The sequence below is a fragment of the Microcaecilia unicolor genome, chromosome 4 (genome assembly GCF_901765095.1).
Source record: "Microcaecilia unicolor chromosome 4, aMicUni1.1, whole genome shotgun sequence".
Classification (NCBI taxonomy): Eukaryota; Metazoa; Chordata; class Amphibia; order Gymnophiona; family Siphonopidae; genus Microcaecilia; species Microcaecilia unicolor.
In genome coordinates, this window is record NC_044034.1 from 214,685,811 (window position 1) to 214,708,676 (window position 22,866).

At 43.4% G+C, this 22,866-nt stretch overlaps 1 protein-coding gene across 5 annotated transcripts in view; it reads right to left on the bottom strand.

Moving 5' to 3' along the window:
- Positions 1-18,588: 18,588 nt before the first annotated feature.
- The window catches only part of MRPL23 (mitochondrial ribosomal protein L23), a 34,576-nt gene continuing 30,298 nt past the window's right edge, over positions 18,589-22,866 (bottom strand). For all 5 annotated transcript variants that reach the window (XM_030201221.1, XM_030201219.1, XM_030201222.1 and 2 more), the window contains one exon: positions 18,589-20,075. In XM_030201221.1, the coding sequence (XP_030057081.1) occupies positions 19,911-20,075 (165 nt within the window). In that variant the 3' untranslated portion in view covers positions 18,589-19,910. The remainder of the gene's footprint in view (positions 20,076-22,866) is intronic.

Consider the following 22,866-nt stretch of genomic DNA (forward strand, 5'->3'; position numbering starts at 1 on the left):
AATCAAACTCTTCTAAGACTGACTGCATATTATTCTCTTGGCATGATACTCTTCCCCTTCCACATCTGCCTTCAATAAATGATGTCCCAATTCTGGTACATAATTCAGTAAACATTCTGAGGATTACCTTAAACCAGGGGTTCTCAACTCAGTCCTCAGGATACACCTAATCAGTCAGGTTTCCAGGATACCCAAAATGAATACTCATGAGATAGATTTGCATGCAAATTTATCTCATATATATTCATTGTGGATATCTTGAAAACCAGACTGACTTGGTGTGTCCCACGGACTGGGTTAAGAACCCTTGCCTTAATCAGGTGCCTAACCTTTGACTCCATTATTTCTAAACTTGTGAAAAAGTCATTCTGAGAGGCAGATCTGTACAGCTCGCTCCCTATTAGATAAGAAAACTTTGTGTCTCCTTATCTACTCCCTAGTAATTTCATGCTTAGACTACTACAATTATCAGGGACTGAAACTCTTCCAAATCAGAAGACTCCAGTTAATATAAAATACCTCTGTAAAATTACTCTTCCACACCAAGAAATATGATCAGGTTTTTCCTTTTCTAATGAATGAACATGGGTTCCTGATCTCTTTCCAGATCCCATTTTAAATCCTTACCATTGTTCATCAAATGTTCTATTTCAGCCTACCCCCTTTCCTTTTCAACCTGCTTATACCTTATACACCCTGGCAATTACTTAGGTTAGCACAACATAACCTCCTTGTCATTCCTTCTCACCTATATATCCATCCATTACAAGGTGATGTTTCATTGCACTAGCTCCCTCCCTCTGGAATGGTCTGCCATTAGCTATGAAGTCTTTTTCTAAATTAAGGGTAGTGGACTTTGGTCCTGGGGAACTGAGGAACTGAGTTTGATTCCCACTTCAGGCACAGGGTCACTTAACCCTCCATTACCCCAAGTAAGCCGCATTGAGCCTGCCATGAATGGGAAAGCACAGGGTACAAATGTAACAAAATAAATAAATTTACAAGTAATAAAATACTTGTTCAGAAAATAGGATGACAATATAAGAAAACAGATTATTAGAAAAGAAACATTCAAAGTATCCTCTCTTTGTCCCCAGTACCGGAGATCCATCAGGAAAATGAGAGATATTTAAAGTAGGGCTGCAAGTTAATTGCAGTTAACTGCGATTAATGCATGAATTATTCATTGCAATAAAAAAAATCATCATATTGCAGCATCTCCTCCAAACATCTCTTCTGCTCTCTTCCACTCCCAACCTCTGTCCTCAATGTAAATTGGCATCTTTCCCTCCCATACGTGATTCAACATCACACCCTCCCCCCCCCCGCACCAATCAACATTAAAGGTGATGTTCTGATGGATCCCAGCAGTGACAGCATTGCACATACACTAACTGTAGCCTGCTCCAAAGGTTTCTCATTGACCCATCTCATCCATTCAGAAACAGGAAATAGAGGTAGGATGGGCTAGACCAGTGATGGCGAACCTTTCAGAGACCAAGTGCCCAAACAGCAACCCAAAATCGAATTATTTATCGCAAAGTGCTGGTACTTATTACGGGCGGGGTCACCACATATGACTCCACCCCTATGATAGCCACACCCCTTACACCAGCCATGGCGCATATAAACAGACATCATACTAGTATAGGAGAAAAAAATAACATGATTTTCTTTCATTATAAATCATTTCTGTAAGCTGTTACAGCTCCAGTATACCCACTGCAAAATAAGACAGCAGATGTAAATTCTCAAATTGGACATATTCCAAACACTATTCTACCTTTGTTGTCTGGTGACTGTTTTTCTGATCATGCTGGCCCAGTATCCGATTCTGCTGCTATCTGTCCTCTTAACTCCGTTTCCAGGGCTTCCTTTCCATTTATTTCTTTACTTTCCTCCTTTCTTCTTCATTTCTTGCCCTCCATCCATGTCCAGCAACCCTCTGCTCCCCTCCAGCCACAAATGTCCAGCCACCCTCCTCTCCCCTCCAGCCACCCATGTCCAGCCACCCTCCTCTCCCTCTGCCCTCCCTCCCAGCACCAGGCAGCCCTCCCTCCCAGCACCCAGCATCAGGCCTTCCCAGCACCCAACATCAGGGCTCCCACCCAGCACCCAACATCAGGGCTCCCTCCCTCCCACCCAGCACCCAACATCAGGGCTCCCACCCAGCACCCAACATCAGGGCTCCCTCCCTCTCACCCAGCACCCAGCAGCACCCAGTAGCAGGCCTCCCTCCCACCCAGCACCACACAGCACGAAGCCTCCCACCCACCCACCCAGCACCAGGCCTGCCTGCCTCCCTCCCTCCCAGCACCAGGCCTCCCTCCCGCCCTACCTCCAGCCAAAGAAGCATCAGGCCGCCCGCCCGTCCTCCCTCCCAGCACCAGGAACCCCCCTCCTCCTTTGAAATTTAAAAAGCGTACCATCCTACTCCTTGGGGTTAAGGCAGCGTGCGTCGGCAGCGAAGCGCGTGTTCTTCGCTTGGCGTGCCTTCGGTCTTCCCTTCTGTCTCTCAAGCTCTGGTCCTGCCCCATAGGCGGGACCAGAGCTTGAGACACAGAAAGGAAGGCCGAAGGCACGCCGCATGAAGAACACGTGTTTTGCTGCCGCTGCCAACGCACGCCGCCTTAACCCCGAGGAGTAGGACGGTACGCTTTTTAAAGTTCAAAGGAGGAGGGGGTTCCTGGTGCTGGGAGGGCGGGCGGGCGGCCTGATGCTTCTTTGGTTGGAAGGAGGGTGGGAGGGATGCCGAACTGGTGCTGGGAGGGAGGGAGAGTGGGCGGACCAGCGATGACAAATGTGCCAATGGAGAGGGCTCTGCGTGCCCTCTCTGGCACGCGTGCCATAGGTTCGTCATCACCGGGCTAGACGGAAAGCTTCCTGTTCCGGGGCAGAGGGAGCATGGAAACGAACGAAGCTGACGGCGTGCGGCACCCCCCCAGCGGCGTGCACCCGGGGCGGACCGCCCCCATCGCCCCCCCTCCCTTGGTACGCCACTGGAGAGAGGGAGGGAAGAAAAAAGAAGAAATGTTGGATCTTGGGCTAGATGGGAGGAAGATTATCAGTCCTTTAGAGAAGAGAAGGGGGCTGGGATTTGATATATCGCCTTTCTGTGGCTACAATCAAAACGGTGTACATATTATATACAGGTACTTATTTTGTACCTGGGTCAATGGAGGGTTAAGTGATTTACACAGAGTCACAAGGAGCTGCAACAGGAAATAAACAAATAAAATACCCTTAACTGAACAATTAATAATGCACAATTAATTGTGATTAAAAATTTCAATCGGACTGCAACCCTAATTTAAAGGAAATTATAACATTGAAAAGGTGTTAGGGGTTAATATATAGTACAGCCTGAATTTTCATTCCTTAAAGTCTAAACAGGGAGTTCTCTAACCAGTTGAGAAGGAAACTATTATCAAGAATAGTTTAAGCTGTGATGGGTCATAGAATATATAAACACACATTCTGATTTTTAACTAAACATTTAGCAGGAAAAGGCAGGAAAAATTAATCACTATTCTATATAACTCATGGGCAGAGAGCCAGGAAAGACCTTCATTGTTGCTGGGTCTCTCTACTAACAGCTGGAAAACACCATAATTATTGACCCATAAACAAAGTTGCATGACTCCTGAAAAACAGATATACAGTCTGAGACTTCCTTCATAAAATTCAAAATGGCCCTGGTCATACTCTTTTAGCCAAGCATTTTGCACAGATTAAGTCTCTGTATATTGTAACCAGGTACCTCTAGGTGCAGCCAAGGATAGAACAATCTCCTCCAGCCAAAGGCTCCTGGTACAGTTAAGAAATAAATGTCCACCATCAACTTCAATCTTAAGGACTTTATTCCATACAGGTTTCTAATAAATCTGATACACAGTTCCAACAGCCGTATTCACCTTCAATCTTAAGCACATGTAAGCCACCTGACAGTGGGTGGCAAATAGTCCCCTTTAAGCAGTAGGCTATCAGCACATACCAGGATTCAATACACAGTCAGCTCCAGTATGGGCTCTTTCTCCAGTGCACAATAAACAGTAGTTCAGTTCCAAATAGAAGCAGTTCATCCAATTCATCATCACATCACAAAGCAGCAGTTTCTACCTTCTACTCTCTTTACCTTCAGGAGAGTTCAATACTTTTGGGACTTCCTCACACCCAAGAGATTTCAGCCTGCTTCAGTACTTTAGGGGCCTCTCTTACCCAAGGGTTTTCAGCCTGCAACTGCTTCTCTCTCTCTCTCTCTCTGCTTCTCTCTCCTGAGACTCCTTCCCACCTGCCTAATCAATCCCTGGCTTCTGCTCTCACAACCAATCACTCTCCTTCCATTAGCTTCCCCCACACCCATACCAGCTGAGTTAAGCATTAGACTAATGATGAGCTCCTGCACACAGGGTTTCCTAGCTCTCTTTCCCCCTAGTGGCAGCCAATCTACACGTCCTGCTAGCTTACACCCATGTCTTCCCCTATTGCAGCTAGGAGTCCAATCCGGGTTCCTCATCCCACCCCCTGGCTCCTTGCCTGCAATGCCTTCTGGGACTTGTATTTCACACTGAAACTGCCTTAACCCAACTATCCTGGATGTGACTTTATCACAATATATCTGAGGCTTTTGGCCTACCACATGGTGTTCTGTGATCAATTGGTTTACTTGTCTGCTACCTTTCTTCCTTTCATTTCTTATTTTCCATTTTATTACCTGGACATATAGCCTAGACTTCCCTGTCTGACCACCCCTACCTTTTATTACTATTATAAACTGATTAGATTTGACTTAATATTTGTGGTGTATCAAATAAAAATGAAATTTGAAATGAGAAACAATACCTTTCTATAGATCCATGGTGCAACCACAACTTTAGTATTGTGTGCAGTTCAGGTCACATCATATCAAAATGTATAGAGGGGAACTAGAAAAGATACAGAGAAAGGCAGCAAAATGAAACTAAACAGATTAGGGCTCTTCAGCTTGGAGAAGCAATGACTAATGAAAGGGAATATTACAAAGAATATTGAGACAGACTTAAAGATCTCAATATGCATACTTTGGAAGAAGGCGGGAGAAGGGAGATATGATAGAGACGTTTAAATACCTCTGTGGCATAAATAATCAGTAGGTGAGTCTCAATTGAAACGAAGCTTTGGAATGAGGGGACATAGGATGAAGGTGAAAGGGGATAGACTCAGAAGTAACCTGAAGAAATCCTTCTTCATGGAAAGGGTGGAGAATTCATGGAATGGCATCCTGAGGGAGGTGATAGAAATGAAAACTGTATCTTAATTCAAGAAAGCACTGGACAAGTACATAGGATCTCAAGGGGAGAAGAAGGGAGAATAGATGGCAAGGATGGGCAGACTGGCTAGGCCATATGGCCTTTATCTCCCTTCATTTTTCTCTGTTTCTATTTTTCTATAGATTTATAATATCTTTATGTGGGGTTGAATAGGTAAATAGGGAATAGTTTCTTCACTACTTCAAATTGTACTGGGACAAGGAAACACAGCATGAAACTTAACAAGTAGCAGATTTAACAAAAACTAGAGCAAGTATAAGTATTTGTTCACTAAACAAACAATCAAGCAGTGGAATTTGTTGTCACAGGATGTGGTCAAGGCATCTAGCATAGTTGGGTTTAAAAGGGGTTTGGAAAATTTCCTAGAGAAAACATCCATAAACGATTATTAGCCAACTAGACTTGGGAAATCTACTGCTCACCCCTGGGGTCAGCTACATGGAATGGATCTACTCTTTGGAATTTGTTAAATAATTCCTAGTGACCTGGGTTGCCACTTTCACAGACAGGAAGGGATGTGGTGGACCTTTGGTCTGGCTCAGCATGGCGTGCTTTATATTCTTTCTGTTCTTATGTGATGTGGCTCAAAAAAGCGTGTGCTAATTAATTGAATGAGATGTAATGAGTTTCTTATGCATGGCATGCAGTTGTGAGAAAGTTAAGGACATGAGGGAGGGCATCATGATACAAGCTTCTTCAGGAAAATTACCCACCTTTTCCATTCAGTCCCTAATCTCCCTATATGACAAAATATGACCACTCAGATCCTAGTCCCCTCATCCCTTCCGAAACACAGCAAGATTGCTCAGAACCCTGGAAGCTCACCTTACATGCCCCTGTCCCTAAAGCCTTCTCAGTCCCTGTACTCCTCCATAAACAAGAGAGATGCCTAGTCCCTGCTGCCTTGCTCGACACTGTTAAAATCACCCGTTCAATGCCACCTGAAGGTGCATGTGGATCAAAAATGTAAAGCAAAACTGAGTCATTACCAATCTGACAACCATGCAGAAGATGACAAGAAATTAGAAGTTTTCTGTCTGCCACAAGGAAAGGGGAAGGAGGAGTGCCCTAATGCTTAGTACAGTGGGCTCTGATCCTGGCTACCTGGGTTTGATTCCCACAGCAGCTCCTTGGGCAAGTCACTTAACCCTCTACTGCCCCAGGTAGAAAAATAGATTGCAAGCCCTCTAGGGACAGAGAAAGTAGCTGCATATATGTGTACAGCACTGCGTACATCTAGTAGCACTATAGAAATGAACAGTAGTAGTAGGAAGCCTGGGTCCAGGAGAGGTTGGGAGAACCCAGACAAGCTTGCCATTGTGGATTGTGAACTTCATGGAGATGCACAGGGATGAAGGAGAAGTAAAATGTATAGAGTACACAACACTTCCCTAAAATGGCAAAATCAGTAGATTAAATGATTCCATAGAATGGCACACTATCATTCAGGTTTGGGGATAACCAGCTGAATTGAGGATTTTCAAACACATAAGTTTTTATAATATACTTATTTTTATTCATACTTCATGACAGCAGTATTACCATCATGTGGGAAAACAGTATGTGTCATTGGTAGTGTTTTCAGTTAATCCTTTGTTTTTAAAGCATCCTTAAAGTGTGAATGGGGGAGTTTGCTGTTCACTTTATTCACACATTTGGTGCTCTTTTTCTATCTTTGGCTATTGATTCTTAATGTAGTTAAAATAAAACTCGGCACCAAATCAAATTAAAACACATAACCAGTGGGAGTAGATTATGAAGGGATAGTGGTGTCTTGTAATCAATATTCAATCCAAAATATTAATTTGGAGCAACTGGAGGACAATGGCATATCATATACAAGCAACTTCCATATGCAGATGTGCTGTTTCGTTTTGTTATTATTTTGGACAAGAGTTCCCACTGCAAGCATCAGTGTTTAAGGTTCAAAGTTATATTTATTTGATTAACCGCCTAAGGCGAAGCCATCAAAGTGGTTTACATTCCAGTGTAATCAGAAAAATGAATGGAAATACATTATAGAACACGTAAAGGATAGCAGGAGAGTAGCAGGTTTGTTCTGTCCCACAGGACCCCAAGTCCAAAGCAGGAGAGTAGCAGATTTGTTGTGTCCCACAGGACCCCCCCCCCCCCCCCAAGTCCGAAGCAGTCCACCTCCTCATATCTGATTCAATTTAATTCATGTGTCAGAGACCATAGGGTCTTTAACAGGGGTTTGAACTGGAGGAGGAAGACCTCCATGCATAAAAATAGGGGAAGGGCATTCCACAGTATTGGACCGACTACACTGAAAATCGATTTCCAAATATGAGCTTAACGGCACATCACAGATCGAAGGAACCATCAGTAGATGGTGATGGCTGGAGCGCAAAGTCCTTGATGGAATATAGGGCAAAAAATGCAGGAACAAAAATGATGGGGAACCTGAGTGTAAGATCTTAAATATCAACGTTAGTATCTTGTATACGATACAGTGTTCCACTAGGAGCGTGTTTGGATCACAATAGTGGTGTCACATGGTCAAAACGTTTTGGCATTAGTGAGCAATTTAACAGCAATATTTTGTATTAATTGCAGCCACCTAATCTCTCTCTGACCAAAGACCATTAAATGCTCCTCAGTTTTAACCTTCTCCTCTTATTTATCAGTGTGAATGTGCACCTTTCCTGTCATTAATGGAGTTCCTTTCCTTTCTGAGATTTTAGATTGTACACCGTTCTGCTCTGCCATGGCAGCTAGAGTGGTATAGCAAGTTTTAATAAATCATAAACCATTACAGCAGTCCAGTCAAGTAATGACAAATGTATGGATAATGACTCATAGCGCATTCTAGTTGAAAAAATAGCAGACAGACCTGATCCATCGTAAATGAGAAAAAGCATGTCTCGACAGTGAGAAACATAGTAAGTGACAGCAGATAAAGACCTGAATGGTCCATCCAGTCTGCCCAACAGTCATATTCATTATCAATTCAAGATTCAATCAATAATGAACATGATATTATATACTAGATCCATGGTCTTTCTTTGGTGTTTCTGGGACATAGACCATAGAAGTCCGCCTAGCTCTATCCTTATGTTCCAATTATTGGAGTTGCCATCAAAGCCCATTCCAGCCTATCTAAATTTGTCTTGTTAATTGTGGGACAAAGACCATAAAAGTCTGCCCAGCTCTCTCCTCACGCTACAAATTACTAAAGTTTCCATCAAAGCTCTCTCCAGCCCATCCTATAAGCAGATTGCTAGACGCGGGACTCAGACTGTACAAGCCAGCCCAGCACTGGCCTTAGTTGATACAGATAGAGTAACACAGTTTAAAGGAGAGAGTTGAGTCTAGCATTACCCCTAGGACCTTTAGAGGGGCATAATCTAATGGGGCCGGTCATCTATAATGATGGCTCTGTAAAGTGGCGTACCCGACTGTATTATCGAAACATGATGGCTGGCCATCTTTCATTCGATAATACGGTTGGGGCCAGCCAAATCTCAACATTTGGGCCACCCTTGTGTTTGTTTTCCATCCCTTTCCTAATAATACCCAACATTCTGTGCGCTTTCTTAGCCGCCACAGCACACTGAGCAGAAGCTTTTAACATCTTATTCACGATGACTCCCAGATCCCTTTCTAGGTCTGTGACTCCTAATGCGGAACCTTGCATGACATAGCTGTAATTCAGGTTCCTCTTACCCACATGCATTACTTTGCACTTGTCAACATTGAACTTCATCTGCCACTTGGATGACCAATCCCCAAGTCTCGCGAGGTCCTCCTGTAATCTTTCACACTCCTCCTGCGACTTGACAACCCTGAATAGTTTTGTGTCATCTGCGAATTTAATTACCTCACTAGTTACTCCCATCTCTATGTCATTTAGAAATATGTTAAAAAGCAGTGGTCCCAGCACAGACCACTGCGGGACCCCACTAACTACCCTTCTCCATTGAGAATACTGACCATTCAATCCTACTCTCTGCTTCCTATCTTTCAACCAGTTCTTAATCCATAGTAATACCCTGCCTCCGATCCCATGACTCTCCAGTTTCCTGGAGTCTTTCATGAGGCACTTTGTCAAACGCCTTTTGAAAATCTAGATACACAATATCCACCGGCTCCCCATTGTCCACATGTTTGTTAACCCCCTCAAAAAAATGCAGTAGATTGGTGAGGCAAGACTTCCCTTCACTAAATCCATGTTGACTTGGTCTCATCAGCCCATGTTTTTGTATGTGCTCTGTAATTTTATTCTTAATAATAGCCTCTACCATTTTGCCTGGTACCGATGTCAGACTCAACGTATATTTATTTATTGTATTTGTACCCCACATTTTCCCACCTTTTTGCAGGCTCTATGTGGCTTACAGAGTATAGATATGATAACGTCATTACATGAATTAAAAACAGTCGATCATAAGCAGAGGTGAAAGAGGATTTAGATGGAAGGTGTTAGGTAAGGTCGTGTGAGAGGTGTTTTTTGGTGTACTTGGGTGGCATATAATTTCCCGGATCTCCTCTGGAACCTTTTTTAAAAATCAGCGTAACATTGGCTACCCTCCAGTCTTCCGGTACCACACCTGATTTTAGGGATAGATTGCATATTACTAACAAGCTTACACAGAATTTGTTTAGTTTCTCTGACTCGCCTGCTTCAAATACCCTTTCCGGCACCGGTGTCCCACCCAAATCCTCCTCGGTGAAGACCGAAACAAAGAATTCATTTAATTTCTCCGCTACGGCTTTGTTGTCCCTGATCGTCCCTTTAACACCATTTTCGTCCAACGGCCCAACCGATTCTTTAGCCGGCTTCCTGCTTTTAATGTATCTAAAAAAAATTTTATTATGTATTTTCGCTTCTAATGCTAACTTTTTTTCAAAGTCCTTTTTTGCCCTCCTTATCTCCGCTTTACATTTGGCTTGGGGGGTGAAGGGCCTGGGTCCGCCTGCCTGAAGTGCACTGCACCCACTAAAAACTGCTCCAGGCACCTGCATAGTGCTGTATGGAGCTGGGTATGACATTTGAGGCTGGCATAGAGGCTGGAAAAAAATGTTTTTAAATTTTTGGGGGGGTGGGAGGGGGTTGGTGACCACCGGGGGAGTAAGGGGAGGTGATCCCTGAATCCCTCCGGTGGTCACCTGGTCAGTTTGGGCACCTTTTTGAGGCTTGGTCGTGAACAAAAAGGGATCAAGTAAAGTCGGCCAAATGCTCGTCAGGGCCGGCCTTCTTTTTTCCATTATCGGCCGAGGTCGGCCATCTGTTAACCACGCCCCTGTCCCGCCTTCAGTACACTGCCGACACACCCCCTTGAACTTTGGCTGGCCCTGCGACGGAAAGCAGTTGAAGCCGGCCAAAATCAGCTTTCGATTATACCTATTTGGCCGGCCTTAGGAGGCCGGCCATCTCCCGATTTGTGTCCGATGGCCGGCCTTCTCCTTCAAAAATAAGCAGGTTAGTTTATCAATAGCCTGCAAGGAAAGAGTCCCTAGATTAATAATAGATTATTTAAGTTTACATTCATTTTCCAAAAAGTGGTGGCAGTGGGAATACATATAGACAGAAAGATTGTTTTTTAATATTTTTTGAAGTTTTTGTTAATTAATTTTTACAGTGTGTTCTGCAAGGTGGACATTAGAGGGCCATTATGAAGAAAGAGGCATTATAATTTTTGGTTAGAACATAAGTCATGTCAAAATCATTTTATGGTTATTTAGTGAAGTATGGTGATTTTGCACAATTTGCAAGGATAGTCCTATGATTGACAATTAGGAGCACTGGTCATATTAGCAGAGATTCAGCCTAAGCTCCACGTTTGAGGATTTATTGCTCCATTTTTGATAGGGGTAAGGTTTCTTTGTGATGGGTTACAGCATTATCTTATCTTGGATGACTTTCTTTGTACACATGCTGACTGCTCACCAGAGCCACTCTGGAGAGGTTAGGAAGGCCACTGAACACCTGGGAGGGGGGGGGGGGGGTGTGGAATGAGAGATTCTGAAAACCTTCAGAGGGGAGAAGGGAACAGGAGATGCCGAACACCTTGGGGTGGGGGGAGGAAGGAGGGAACAAGAGATGCTGAACATCTCAAAGGGGGGGAGAAGTAGGAGTGAACAGCAGATATAGAACATCTTTCTGGGGGGGGGGGGGAGAGGAGAAGGGAACAGGAGATGCTGAACACCTCAGAGAAGGAAAGGAGGGAACAGGAAATGCCAGAGTGGGAGAGTGAATGGGGAGAGAACAGGGAAAGGCAGATATTGAACATCTGGAGGAAGGGAAGATGGAGAGACATGATGGACACCTCAGGGTGGGCGCAGGAGGGAAAGAAAGATGTTGGAAACCTTGGGAGAAGTGGTAGAGACAAAAAGATGCAGGACACCTTTTGGGAGAAGAGGTAGAGAAGGTGAAATGCTGGACATAGCAAGAGAATGCCTCAAGCCACCACTGTGGGGGGGGGGGGGGGGGGGGGGGGGGGGAAGTGCACATGACTGAAAGTTCACCTAGGGCAGATGTTGTCAACCCAGTCCTCGGGGCACGCCCAGCCACTAAGTGTTTTCAGGATATTTCCATTGAATTTAATGGGGATACCCTGAAAACCCCGACTGGCTGGTTGTGTCCTGAGGACTGGGTTGAAAACCCCTGACCTAGGGTATCAGATACCTTTAGGCCAGCCCTGGGAATATCAACATCTGTAAGATTAAAATTACCCAGCAGTGTCAGTTTTGTGAATGCCTTCTATAAAATTCCTATTTCTTCTGCATGCAAAGGAGGTCTTTACATCACATCAATATAAATAGGTGTACGGGCTCTTAGGATGACAGGCAGATATGCTCCCCTATGCCTTCCATGCCGTGACCTACAGTGAACAAACCCTGAAATATCTAGCAGTCCAACTTTCAACTGAAGAGATCATGACCTCTGTCAACTAGAACCAGCCAATAAACAAGGTAGCTGCCTGCCTGAGGTCATGGCTGGATCTGCTGGCTGCTGTCCGTCAGTCAGTGGAAGGGCCTTGGTGATTAAACCATTGGTAGCAATCCCTGAGTTCTTGGCCCAGACCCAGAGAATTTGTTGATTTCTTCTGGGCTGGGAAACATAGGACCTGGTGTCTGTCCAAACACGGTCAGCTTCCAACTTTAGACCTGACAAGAGAAATTTATACAGACGCATCCAGACATTCACACTGATTTGTTTCTTCCCTTCAGGATATTATAATGTACCATCTTAGGTCAGTCCAAAGGTGCATCAAGCCCTGTTTTGTATTTCCAAGTGGCCAATCCAAATCACAAGTACCTGGCAGGATTTCCTCCTCCGATTATATTTTGTCTTTAAATGTTTCACTCTCCCCAAGCACTGTTTTTTCTTTTAAGAGTTGGAGTTGCATACTAACTGGTTTCTATTTGATTTTTCATATGATTCTTTAGTTCCTTTTGGAAGGGGGCTCTAAGTTCACATCAGTCTAAAGCAGACCTGATTTCTTTAAGAAAAGCAGCACTTTATCCCCCCCCCTTTTTTTTTTTGCGAGTCTGTCTCTGATGGCATGAAATTGTTGGCAACCAGCGTTTCTGCTCACAAGTTTCAACCTTGTGCTAATTCATCCACCTCTGAGTGTTTCCATGTGTCCATTGTGTGTTATGTACATTTCTGTGGAATTTGAATGAGAAAACCTGAGTGTAATGTGTAACCTTGAAATAGCTTTCCTGGCACATGGTTTGCATAAAGTGATTCTTCACAGAAAAGAAAAACAGAAATGGTGGGTCAATTTAAAGTGAGGCCCCACACAGTAACCTGATAAAGGTGAGGCCTTTGTTATGGCCCTGTGCCTATTCCCCCTTCCATTCCCTCCCCTCCCCCACAGCATAACCCTATTTAGTTCCTGTAAAATGCAAGAGGGACATGAACCTTAGAAGGGATCCATTCAAGAGCGGCTCTCTGACCACATCTTGCATATTGTCTTTAATTCACACAGTGCTTCTATTTAACACACTACTTTTAGGTATATTTTTTTTAAAGGGGATTTCAACCAGCAAGTTCAGAACATGACCATGAAGCTGGAGAACTGCTACACACAGGCAATGAATTTGGGGGTCTCAGTTTTACAAATCAACTTTTGACACTACAGACATGTTCTCTCAGCCTTGTTTTCCTCTAGTTACATTGAACAGATATGCTGGCAGATGCATTCTCTGGGTGGTTAAGAGTCCCTAGAGCTGTGTGGGGTAGAAACGGGAGAGGTAGTGGCATGTTGGAAATGAGTTACAGAGATGTAATTTAGCTTCCTACATAACAATTCATCATTCTCAGCAAAAGGATCACAGAAGCCAATGCCAATCCTGAGTGTCTGGCAGCCCTAACAGCCAGCCAAGCAGCTTCATAGGCTCCTCATTAGCACCAGCTGTAAACACTCTCTGACTGAAACCCTTGCTCCCTGATCTTAACCAAATTCAAAGAAACAGATTTGCTCTGTGGGATTCTGCAAAACAACTAGGGCTGCAGAATGTGTTGTCATTCTGAACTCTACTTCTCAGATACACATATATGCAAGTGTACATTGTACACGGACTGCACATGCACACACGCCTACACATATCATGCATGCTGTAATGAGTCACCATCTAGAACTGTGATCTAGTGCCCAGAACTAGTCAGTAAGGTAACTGTGTCTTGTTCAGCCACTCTTTGTCGGATGTTATGCAGATAAGTTGATCTCCTGTTAGCTGTTTATCCATCTGTAATACAATAGTACTAATAGTTATAACAGTGTGTTCCTTATTCCCTCGCCCTTTGGAAGCAGTCATACGAGTGCCAAGACTAGTAGGCAGACGTTTCTACTCAGCTGTGACAGCATGCATGATGCTGAAACACATCAGTTTTACCTGAAAGATGCTAATTAACTGCAATTTATCACAATAAGCCTGCATCTACTTATTGCCAATGCGATCACAAACTAAAAACAGGAGGGACATGAAACTTGTAAGAGTGCAGGACATAGGCTATGATGCAAGTTTACTGCTTCTGAGGCACAGATGCCACTACACAGCACTCAGAAGGGGTGCTATAAAAGCACAGACCCTGAAACACGGGTCTTCAAAGTAGCCTATGGAGCTTGTTTTCTGGCCTGCCACCGTTTTCCTTAGGCAGCCCTATCTGGCCACAAAAGTTTATTTCTCATTCGCCAAAACAGCAGAAAGGCTTGCATAGTTTCCCAGGCCCCATCAGAAAAAGATCAAGATGACAAGGGGGGAGAGGTGAGTAAACTAGAGGGAAGGGGAAAAGGGAAGCATTCAAGTTTGTTTATTCTTGCCATACTGCTGAATTTACATAGCGTCTCGAGTTTACAATTAAAATAATAGGTTAGAAATATAAAAAGAAGAAAATTAAAAGAATTTGAAGAACAAAATAAGGTAGTAGGAGTCAAGTGTTATAGTTACAAGGCAGTCAAGTAGAAATTAAAAGGAGAAGGGAAGATGAGGAGTGAGAGAGAGGGAAGGAGGGAACGCAGAAGAGGGCCTGGTTTTTGAAAGGCAGGGAAGGCTAGGCGATCAATCGGTTTTGAGAGAGACAAAAATAACAAGTGAAGGGGGTAGGGAGGGGAAAGAAGAGGGAATGGAAAAGATTTAAGAATGTTGAGGACAACGATGTAAGGCGCGATGTAAGAACACAGTGTGGGAAGTGATGTAAGATTGTCACTCGTGGGCAATAATGGAAAATTAGGCAGCAATGTAAGAGTGGTGGATGCAAGTAGGTACACACATGTTCTAAATGGTCCCGATCCCCTCCCCGCCCTTGCTAGCTCATAAATGTGCACTCACCTTTCCACATTCACAGTATACATAAAGACTAGCATTGTACTGTTCTTACGAAGTACTAACAGTCATTCTTTAAGCCACTTCACACACTATTTGGCAAGAGAAGATAAAAATCCAAAATTATTAGGCAGGGACCACAAATCACTCTCTTTTTTGGTAAAAGCTGGGAAGTGGACAATTTTTTTTTTTTTTACTCAGAATTTAAACGTTGAAGATTTCTGTGAAATGTATGTTGAAAAGTCATGGTTTAAAGAAAAAAAAAGAACACTCCCAGCTGCATAACACCTTCAGTAGCCTCCTAACAGCAAGTCCCAAGAAACAGCAGTGCAAACGATCTGCAAACTCCAATGCAGTGACACAAAGAAGCAGACCAGGTAAAAATCAAACCAGATATTTATTGTAACACTTCCAGGGCGCCAGGTTCAAATCCAGTTCAGAAAGTAGATTAGTGATTCCTAAACCTGGTCCTTGAGGCAACCAGCTAGTCAGGTTTTCAGGATATCTACAATGAATATTCATGAGAGATTTGCAAGCTGTGTAGGCAGTGCATGCAAATCTCTCTAATATTCAGTGTGAGAATCCTGAAAACCTGACTAGTTGGGGTGCCTCCAGGACCAGGTTTGGGAACCACTGAAGCAGATGATCACTTCAAAGCAGGGCTGACACACAGTGAGAGGAAACCGAGGGTACTTTGCATACGTGTTTCCTGTGCTATACCTGATCTACAGGGTGAAACAAACAAAAAAAAAAGTAACCCCCTAGAGCTTTTTGCTGTTTTCTCAGCAACCGCTTGGAATTTCAAAGTGAAATTTTACAGCTTTATTTGTTGTTACTATCTACATTTATCTGCTGAGTGGAATGAGATTATCTTTAAATACGGTAAAGTTGCATATTTTTTAGTGTGACAACCCAGCAATTTTCAAGCATTCAAAAGTGTTTGCACTGTAAAACTACCATTATTTGAAGGAAAAAAAAGGGAGGATACCAGCTTACTGTTAATGATTTCCCAGCAACATAGACTTTTGCCTGGGAATCGGTGTTGGAGGCCTATCACAAGCTCAACCCAAAGCCGCAAACAATCGCCAAACTCAAGGGAGCACAGCAGATTATCCAGGACAGCCTGCCTCAAGGACCGATCGATCGCCAAGGCTGCTAAGAACTTCCTAAAGTGATTGAAGGCCTCTGTTAAAGCTGACGGTGAACACTTTGAGCATTCAGTGACTGAGAAATTCTGACACAATGTTAATTGTATTGCTTGAATGACATTATTTTACTGTATTTTAGCTCAACATTTTTAACAAGCAAAAATCACGATAGTAACACTAAAATATCAGTAACATCAACATAGCTTAAGATAATGAAATGTTGTTTACTTGTAATACAGAAGTATTATGACTAAATAAGTACGTAAAATTTCTCATTGAAATTCAAGCAGTTAATGAGAAAATGGCAAAAAAACTCTAGGGGGTTACCTTTTTTGCCTCACCCTGTATGGTGGGGCACTGTGTGTGAGGGTAACTTGTACAGGTGGTTCCTATGCTGTAACTGTCCTGTAGCTCAGTGCTTCTGAGGCACACCTAGCCAGTCATGTTTTCAGATTATCACAACGAATGTGTGAGAGATGTGCATATAGGACTAGATTCTATATATGCCTAAAAATTCAGCACTGAAATGAAATTTGCCTATACTCATTCCATAAAGTATGCCTTAATTTAGGCATATTTTATAGAATAAGCCTACATTTCCACACAGTTTATAGAATACGAGCGCCCAGCCGCACAACTAAATTCAGTCATGGGCAATTATACCAAGTAAAACCGGTGTAAATGCCAACACTTAAATTAGGAGCGGAGAGGGTATATTTTATAACACGCATAGATTTCAGAAACACCCATGGCCTGCCCAGTCCACACCCCATTTCCAACTATGCAACTTAGAATTAACAAGCAGCATGTTATAGAATATGCCTAGACAGTTCTGCATATAAATTCTAATCACTGCCAATGTGTCAATAATTGCTTGTTAATTGGCAATTATCAGCGCTGAATGGCTTGTTAACAAATTAGGTTATACAAATAGAGAACAATAAAAATAACAAGCTAAAATAACCCTCCTTCCCACCACCACCACCCTCTACCCTTCCAACCCCAACAATAGGTGATTTCTACTACACCAAGGAATCCTAATTCACACTGTTAAAATGTCCAGGGGTATAAAATACAACCCGTTCTATATGCCCTAGAGGGGAAAATATGCCCTATAAAGCACTGTTATGGGTTTTTAATCTGTGGATAAATAAGAAATCATCAACAATCTGAGGATTCAATCTAGCTCGCCTGTCTTTCACAGTCCTTCCTGGAATAGAAGTGGTCTTCTTAAAAGATGTGCTGGTAGCAGGATGTACAGGATCCCCCATGCAAATTTTGCTAGTTGTGGCCAGTATGTTTGCTTGTTTTTCCAAACAATCAAAATATCTTTGTAGGCATCACTTAAACATAAATAAGTCTAGTTCATTAACAGGCTTCAAAGTAGAAAATGACACGGCAAAGTTTGTCCCCTGTCCCCATCCCCATCCCATCTGATCTGTCCCAGTCCCTGTGAGATCTGTCCCCACCCCGTCCCCGCGAGCTCTGTTCCCACCCCCATCCCCGCAGCTAATGCGGTTCCCCGTCCCTATGTCATTCTCTAAGGAGAAGGGTCTCGGTGCTGTGGTGGTGATGAAAGACAGATTGGTAGGGGTGTAGTGCATTAGTATTTTCAAGAAACTTGTCAAGCTGAAGAAAAACTATCTTTTCTAGGATTTTGGAGAAGAATGGAAGATTAGAAATAGGACGAAGGTTTGAGGGTAGGGGAGGATCAAGACAAGGCTTTTTCAGTAAAGGACAGACTAGTGTGTTTCCAAGCTGGTGGGAACTGACCCTGCGTGAGGCTGGAGCTCAGCAAAGGAAGCAAAAGAAGAGGAAACAAACAGTGGAGAAGACGAGGGGTTGAGAGACCTAACTACCTTGAGCACAGAGGCATTAGAGGGAAGACTGAAGGAGGACCCATGATGCTGACAGGGTTGTGGCAGAGGATGAACTTCGGGAGTCTGGAAGTACTGAAGTATTGGTTGGAGGGGAGGGAGGGGAAGAAGGGGACAGTGGGAATACAGTCTGAGTTTCAAGTTTTGCTAGCCAGGCTGCAGCTAGATCATCTGGAGGGAGCAAAGAAGGATCATAAGAAGCAGGGGCAGGGCAGTATCAGTCGGGGCTAATTCTGACAAATTGTGATGAGCAATTTGTGACCGACTGATAGCAGAGCTTATGAGTTTTGAGAAATAGTCATGCTTTGCTATCCGAGTAGCCGAATAGAATTCCTGCAAGGAGCAGCAATAATGCTGAAAAGAAGCAGTGGTATGGTGTTTGCACCACTGTTTCTCGGCATGCGGCAAACAAGGGAGAGTTTAGCCACCTTTTCCCAGATGTGATCACATATATGCAAATTTATTTCATGCATATTTAATGTGGTAATCCTAAAAAAACAACCAGTTAGATGCGCCTCCAGGAAAGGGCTGAGAAGCACTGCAATAGATATATAATCCACTGGGTTTTACTACTGTCAATTTGGCATCTTCTTCAATTTGCAAATATACTGAGGAGGGGAGGGGGGGAGAAGAGAGTGCATTTTCAAACATACTCAGAGGTGACATTTCAAAGTAATCAGGACCCCTGAAAGCATGACTTCAAGGAAGCACTAATTATACACAGGGACCAACTCTCTGCTCTCCAAAACAGAACCCCGGCTACTTCTGGAAGTGCTGCAAAGAAGGGAGTGATCTTCCTTTATATAATCACAGCTAGAAAACTTGAACACCAACTTTATCTAAAAAAAAAAATAATAATAATCTGACATGTTCTAGTTTTTCACCAATGTGTGTGCTTGTGAAGTAGAGATACCAAGTGACTCCAAGTCACCTGGGACAAACTAATCCAGTCCTGCTTTTACCCCACTCCATGCACTGATGCAGAGGCCCAGTTCACCCAAGGAAAGCAGGGCAGGATAAGCCTGACATGGAATCAAATTGTTTCTTCATGTTTTAGTAATCCCAGTTCCTTTGCTATCCAGATGCTGGGCAGTGGCTCAATCAGTACATTATGCATGCACAAAAAGGGGCCCTGTAATGGGGACAAACATAGTCTACCACCGCTTTCTAACACTGGCAGTCCACTTAGAAACTAAAAGCCCTGGAGCAAATCCCAATTTTCACACTCTCTACCTTGCTGTGCTGTAAGCCTACAACAGCCCTCCTGAGTCTGTGCCTCAGGCTCCCTTGCTGGCCCTCTTCAAATTCAGCCTGCTTGTGGAGGTTGCTTTTAAAACTTAACCCCTGGCTCTCCTATCACAGCCTTGTTGCTTTTAACCATCTGTATAATAATAAAAGTCCTAAAGTCTCTTATTTATGCTGTATGCTGTCTTGACTAGGAGAGTCTGCCCTGTATCTATACAACATGTCTAGTAGTGCTATAGAAATGAGTTCAGCAGTACAAGGACCACACAGGTACAGTGGTATCCTCTTGTAGCTCCTGTCCCCATATGCTACACCTAATAGCACCTTGTGAAGTATCCAATGCAACCCATACAGTGACACAATGAAAATGATTTAACTTTCATATACAAAATCAGAACATCACAAAGGATTTTTTTTTTTTAATGTATTGGGGTGGAGTGGTTTGGCTCAGTCATTCTGTCCTTGGTAATCTCAAATTTAATCGTGGGGATTAACAGCTTCGAAGTGCAGCCCGGTCCATCATACATCATAGTACATCACAGCCCAAACCAGCCAGGGACCCCTCCTCGCCGGGGGTCCTCCCTCTGCCTCTGATTCTCATCTTCCATGAATTTGTTCTGGATTTCTTCAAATGAGCCAGGTTCCAAGATCTTATCTTTCTCCGGGAACAAATCTGGGAACTGGAACGTATGGCCTTGAGCCTAAGCAGAGAAGAACAATGTAAATTAACATGCTAATCTTGGTACTTCCTGGACGCAACAGCTGGGTGTCGGGGTTGGGAGTGTGCACACTTCTTGCAGTCTCTTCTAAGAGGAGACACTACAAGGAAGGGCATAGGGGAGCACAAGGCTCCTGTAATCCCTGCCTCTCACAGTAGGAGCTATTGATAGTGCTGGGACTGAAATACTAATGATGGTGTTGGGATGTCATCTTCCAACAGCATATCTACCACAGAAAGGAGAAACTCTGTAACCCATTAGATCAGTGCTGGTCTATTTGATATGACTGCTTTCATCACTGGCAATTTGCAGCAACGCTACCCATAAATTCTTCTGCTCGTTTCTGGCATCTCTCTAATGGAACAGGCTTCCACCAGAAATTGAAAGTGAAATTCAAATCATCATTAAAAACCTGCCTCTTCAATTAATGATGATTTGAATTTCACTTTCAAAAGAAACCTTAGCACAGAAAGAGAGCAATATCAAGTAATCATACAACTCTTTCTATGCTGAGGTTTCTTTTGGGGTGAGAACCATAAGAACGGTCATACTGGGTCAGACCAATGGTCCATCTAGCCCAGTATCCTGCTTCCAGAAGTTGCCAATCCAGGTCACAAGTACCTGGCAGAAACCCAATTAGTAGCACCATTCCATGCTACCAATCCCAGTCAGGTTTTTAAGATTTCCACAATGAACATGCATGAGATCTATTTGAATACAATGCAAACAGTACATGCAAATCAATCTCATGAATATTCATCTTGGAAACCTGACTTGGTTGTGGCCCTCAAGGACCATGGTAACCCACACATGTGCTATTCCCACTGCATGTCTACTTCTTGTGGTCAGGGACAGTCTGTATATAGAATCCGCAGTAAGTGCAACTGTATTAGATGTCTTATAACCTTGGTCTTCACTCCCAGTCCTCGAGGGCTGCCACACGGGACACGTTTTCAGGATATCCCTAATGAATATATGCATAAGGGAGAGATGCATGGTCATTAATTCCACTGTATGTAAATCTCTCATGCATATTCATTAGGGCTATCCTAAAAACCTGGCCTGTTGGCAGCTGTGCTGTCTCTTTTTGTTATAATGTACCTCTCTCCTTTGGCGTTTGTCAGTTAGGTTGCATACCGATCGAGTCCCTTTCATTTCTTGTGAACTACTTTGCTATTAATGTAAAAGGTGGTAAATCAAATGCAATAAACCTTAAAGAGTAGCTTTTCTGGACAGGAGAAAGCCATTCTGAATAGTGAAAGATATGCCTTTACTTAGGTTTCTCCTAGATTTCCCTCACACCTTTGCAATAGTAAATTCAAGGCAAACTACATTCAAGTAGCGCGGCTTATCTTCCGCCTTGACCGATACGCGAATATCATCCCTCTCCTCAAGTCTCTTCACTGGCTCCCGATCAGATACCACATACAGTTCAAGTTTCTCCTACTAACCTACAAATGCACGCGATCTGCAGCCCCTCAGTACCTCTCTACCCTCATCTCCTCTTACACTCCTACTCGTAACCTCCGCTCACAGGACAAATCCCTCCACTCAGTACCCTTCTCCACCACTGCCAACTCCAGGCCCCGCCCTTTATGCCTTGCCTTACCCTATGCTTGGAATAAACTCCCTGAGCCCATACGCCAAGCCCCCTCCCTGCCCATCTTCAAATCCTTGCTCAAAGCCCACCTCTTCAATGTCGCCTTCGGCACCTAACCATTATACCTCCATTCAGGAAATCTAGACTGCCCCAATTTGATTGACTGCACTTTTTGTCCTTTAGATTGTAAGCTCCTTTGAGCAGGGACTGTCCTTCTTTGTTAAATTGTTCAGCGCTGCGTAACCCGGGCAGCGCTTTAGAAATGTTAAGTAGTAGTAGGTACAATAGGTATATTTCTCTGCCTCCAGAGGGCTTATAATCTAAGGGGACAATTCTACAACAGACGCCCTTGCAAGGCAGGGTCACAACGTAGTCAGTATGGATACTGGGGTGAGCAAGGGTCCTTATAGAATATTAACATACATTTGGGCATCTGATCTGAATGTAAATTTAGCTGCCCCCAACCTGGAGTAAATGGAGCTGCCTAAATGTAGCAGGAACATGGGTAAGAGTATTTTATAAATAGCCCACCTAAATGTCTGCCTGTCCATATGAACACCCCCCCCCCCCCATTTTACAAATACATGCTATGCTATTTGAAAACTTATTCATTGAATACCACATGGTGCCCAAATGATATGTTTGCAATTTGTCACCTAAAAATCAGTATTCTGAACATTTAGACACACATCTGGCATGTAAATGCGAGCAACCTGTAATAGAGTTGCCCTTCACATTTGTATCTGAAGAAATTGAGGGTTAAGTGACTTGTCCAAGGTCAAAAGAAGCAACAGAGAGATTTGAATCAGGCTTCTCTGGTTCACAGCCTGCTGCTCTAACCATTAAGATAAGCTATCACTCCAGTTCACCTGCAAGTGACAACTCCAGGGGAAAATGAGACCCAACTCCTTATTCTATTAAACAGAAAACTGAATCAAGTCAAATAAAAAGCACTGTTATTTGTTACAAGATATTCTTGAACTCTCACCCTGGTGCTTTCTTTCTAAGAAGTGACACTTCATGGCTCCTGACTTCTGCTTCACATCTGCAGGGTTACCTACTTGATAACTGCAATGTGGACAGTGGCTGAATCTCAGTCTTGTATGCACCGACTGTTAGAGGTTAATCAAAACCACCCAATCCCTAATTCATTGGTTTAGCACGTTATTTATT